At 35.0% G+C, this 3,889-nt stretch overlaps 1 protein-coding gene across 1 annotated transcript; it reads right to left on the bottom strand.

Annotated features, from left to right (window-relative positions):
- Positions 1-2,040: 2,040 nt before the first annotated feature.
- On the bottom strand, positions 2,041-2,991 carry LOC130880209 (olfactory receptor 2AG2-like). The gene has a single exon (XM_057779149.1). It carries the CDS (start codon positions 2,989-2,991, stop codon positions 2,041-2,043), a length of 951 nt encoding a protein of 316 aa, XP_057635132.1.
- Positions 2,992-3,889: the final 898 nt, after the last annotated feature.

The following is a 3,889-nucleotide window of genomic DNA, read 5'->3' as shown; positions in this document are numbered from 1 at the left end:
TCTCACGTAAACATGGAGCATAATTTATTTATATCTTTAATATAAAATTTTAAAACAAAACAATTAAACTAATATATCCAATGATACTCTGAGAAAGATGTAAGCAACTGATCAAAAATTCAAAATGAAGAAAGCAATACAATACAAATATTGAGAGATTTTTGGTCATTTTCTCATTTTATCTTTCACTTCTCCTTTATCTTATAATCGTGTTAAGTCACTACCATTTCAAAATTGTTTATTATAGTCAAAATATTTTTATAAGCCCCATGATAACAGCAAAGAATCAATATGTAGTAGATTCATAATTAGTAAAGAAGGAATTCGTCACATTACTAGGGTAAATTTATTTAATCACAAAACATGACTGTGAGAAACTAAAAAGGAGTTGGAGTATTGAAGTGTTATGAATACCATATTTGTATATGAAATTCTCAAAATTAAGTTAAAATTTTAAACTCAATAAAACAAATGATCATAGTAAATTAAATGTGTATGAGCAGTGAGACATAGAATGGCTGAATTGAATTGCTTTTAAAAAGTCTACCTATATATTACCTATGATAGACTTATTTCTCTTTAGTAATACACCAATATGCAATATGAAAGTGGAGGTATAAAAAACATATTCCACATACAGAACCCACATAACAACAAAAGAATTGTGTGTGATGAAAAATAAGAAATTGTCAAGTCAAACCAACACAAGGAGTAAAAGATGACCAAAATATGATAAGATGGTAACTTCTTCAAGAAGGAATAACAGTTTTATATAAATACATATACGTGTCTATTTAGATATATAAGCTTCCGTGTTAAATATTTCTTTCAACATGAATACACCTCAATTAGTGAACTCTTCTTCAATGTTACATGTGAAAGAAATTTTGTTTGTTACTACAACAGAGATGAATCTGAATAATGTTAAAGGAAATGTCAGGCACTAATAAAAAATTACTGTGTAAATTCATTTGTCTGTAGAATCTAAAGAAGTTGAGCTCATAGGACAGGGTAAGAAAATAAGTTACCTGAGGTAAAAATGCACAGGAGATGTTGGTCAAATAGCAGCCTATTTAGCTTAGACAGGAAGATGATTTGCAAGGTCTATTGCATATCATGATGATGATAAATATACTAAGGATATATTGCATGCTTCAAAATTCTTGTGAGTGTATAAGATAAAACTTACAACAATTAATTTCATATTGCAAATATACAACCACATACTGGGCACCATGAATGAAACAACATAAGCTTGCTCTCTAAAGATCTTTACTATTCGTTTGCATAATACCCAACACGGTTTAAACACAAATAAAGCTCACTGACATTTCTTACCTCATTTAATCTATACAAAATTTCATGAAATCAGGCTCCTCCCAGCATTGCTGGGAGATGAGAAAATTGAAATGGAAAAAGTGTAAATTTTATGTCAAAAGATGCACAAACTTAAAATAAAGAGGGCAAGGTAGGCTTAACGAGTATGGTACCACTGTCTTCATTCATACTGTAAAATGTCCTTCATATAAGGAACAGGATTGACCAAATTTTATCTTCTTGGGTACATCATCAAGAATCTGTACCAAAAGAAGCCAATCTCTGATGCTCAGAGCTGGAGATTACAGTTTTTAAAAGTATCAGTGTTCATGATACTACATGATGTTAAAATGGAAAACAAATCCCTGACTATGTCTACCTGGTACTGTGCAAGGATGACATCAATCAAACAATGTACCTAAAACATCCAACTGGTACTTCTTCGTATAGTTTGTTGTAAATATTTAACAAGGAAGGAACTCCCTAGACCAGGATGATGTGTGTCAGATGATTCAGCTGAAGTTCTCTATTCACACCAAATACAAAATTGAAAATAAAGTGAAAACATAATATACACACACACACATATATATATATAACATACATCATACTTAATAGTATATATATATATATATATATTTAATTCAGATCATAACATATAAAATGGCTGAATATAACAACTTGTTTGAAGAAGAACAGTGAGAGTCAAACTGTGAGCCCTTCCTAGAAGGTGGAGTGTACTGGCAAAATATGTCTCCCCAAGATCCTTTTAAAAGCCCCAATGACCTCCTTATTCCTCAGGCTGTAGATGAGGGGGTTCAGAGCTGGTGTGACAATTGTATAGAACACAGAGATGATATTGTCTTGCTGAGGGCTGTGAAAGGAACTGGGTAGGACATACATGAAGGTGGCACCCCCATAGAACATCCCAACTACAGTCAGGTGGGAGGAACAGGTGAACAGGGCTTTCTTTCTACCTTCATTTGAGGGCATATGCAGGACAGTAGACAGAATTAGTGAGTAGGAGGTAAAAATGGCAAAAAGGGGAAGCAATAGGAATATCACCCCCGTTACATAAACCATGAGCTCATATTGAGAAGTGTCTACACAAGCCAACTTCAACAAAGGAGGAACCTCACAGAGCAGGTGTCTGATTTCCCGGGACATGCAGAAAGGGAAGTGCATCGTGTACACTGCGTGCCCTAGTGCACTAAGGGATGCTAGGATCCATGATGTGGCTACCATGAACCAGCAGATCTTTGGACTCATGAAAATCATGTAGTTTAGAGGATGACAAATGGCCACATACCTGTCATAGGCCATGAAGGCCAGAAGGAGGTCCTCTGAACCACCCAATGTCATTGCCGAAAACAATTGAAGCGAACAACCCACAAAGGATATGGTGTTGTCTTGGAGCAGAAAATCCACAATAGCCTTGGGAGTGACAACTGATGTGAAGAGGAGATCAATGAGAGACAGTTGCCTGAGTAGGAGGTACATGGGCACGTGAAGCCGGGCATCCACTGTGATGACCAGGAGCAGCAGTCCATTGCTAGTCAGTGCCAATATATAAAGGGCTGTGATTGTGGCACAGAGCAGTTCAGGGGAGCCACTGTCATCCAGAATACCTACCAAGATGAAGCCACTTTCGAAGGTAGAGTTCCTGAGCTCCATTCTGAGTGGTCTTTTATGTTGCCTAGAAACAAATGCATTCTCAGTGGAAGCCTTTCTAAGGGAATTCAAACCAATCTGGAATTGCCCTAGGATACTGTGGGATGGCTAAAAAGGATATCATGCAGCATCCTTTTCTTTTCTTAGCTAAGAATATTTTCTGGTTTCTGAATGATTTCACTGAATATTGGTACAGCCTCAATTAAATAGGAAGCAGCACATTGAAAACTCCAAAACACTGAGAATTTTTTTCTTAAGTTATTAAGTAAATTTTACACTGGCAAATATCTTATAAAGATAAAATCACATCTGTCTGCATATTAATGAGCATTGATTTAAAATCTGTTTCTAGCTAAAGTCTGCTTGTGATTACAATTCAGATTTTAAAGATTAATTCATAAAATAGTTTCATTTTCTTCATTTGACTGTTATGCCTCTTCTTCCTGATATAATCAATAGATTTCTCACAAGAGTAATCCTTGGTCCTTGAACAACATGATCCTTTTTACTTTTCAAGCATCCTCTTCTCCTTTACTAATATGTGCTATTCTTAAAAATGGAAAATAATTCTAAACTGGATGAATTAGTGGGGGAGATAGAATTTAATGACAATTTGGAAAGAGGAATACAGTAGTAAATGCTTATTTGAAGGCAATGATGAGTATTTATTTAAGAGTGGACAAAAAATCAGATGGGTTTCACAGAGACATGGCAGATGTCTATGTTTATAGCACATGACAAATGGTATCTTGCAAAAATAAGACATGTCAAGTAAAGCCCAAAGCAAAACCATTATGCAGGATTTAGAGAAAAAATGCTGACTTTAAATAATAGTTTACAGTTTTCACAGATCTTACCCGAAGGACTCCTGCCACACACTGAATTCATATGATAATTCCAT

The sequence above is a fragment of the Chionomys nivalis genome, chromosome 8 (genome assembly GCF_950005125.1).
Source record: "Chionomys nivalis chromosome 8, mChiNiv1.1, whole genome shotgun sequence".
NCBI lineage: Eukaryota > Metazoa > Chordata > Mammalia > Rodentia > Cricetidae > Chionomys > Chionomys nivalis.
Note: the sequence above shows the minus strand (reverse complement) of the source record. Positions and strands in the feature narration are given on the sequence as shown.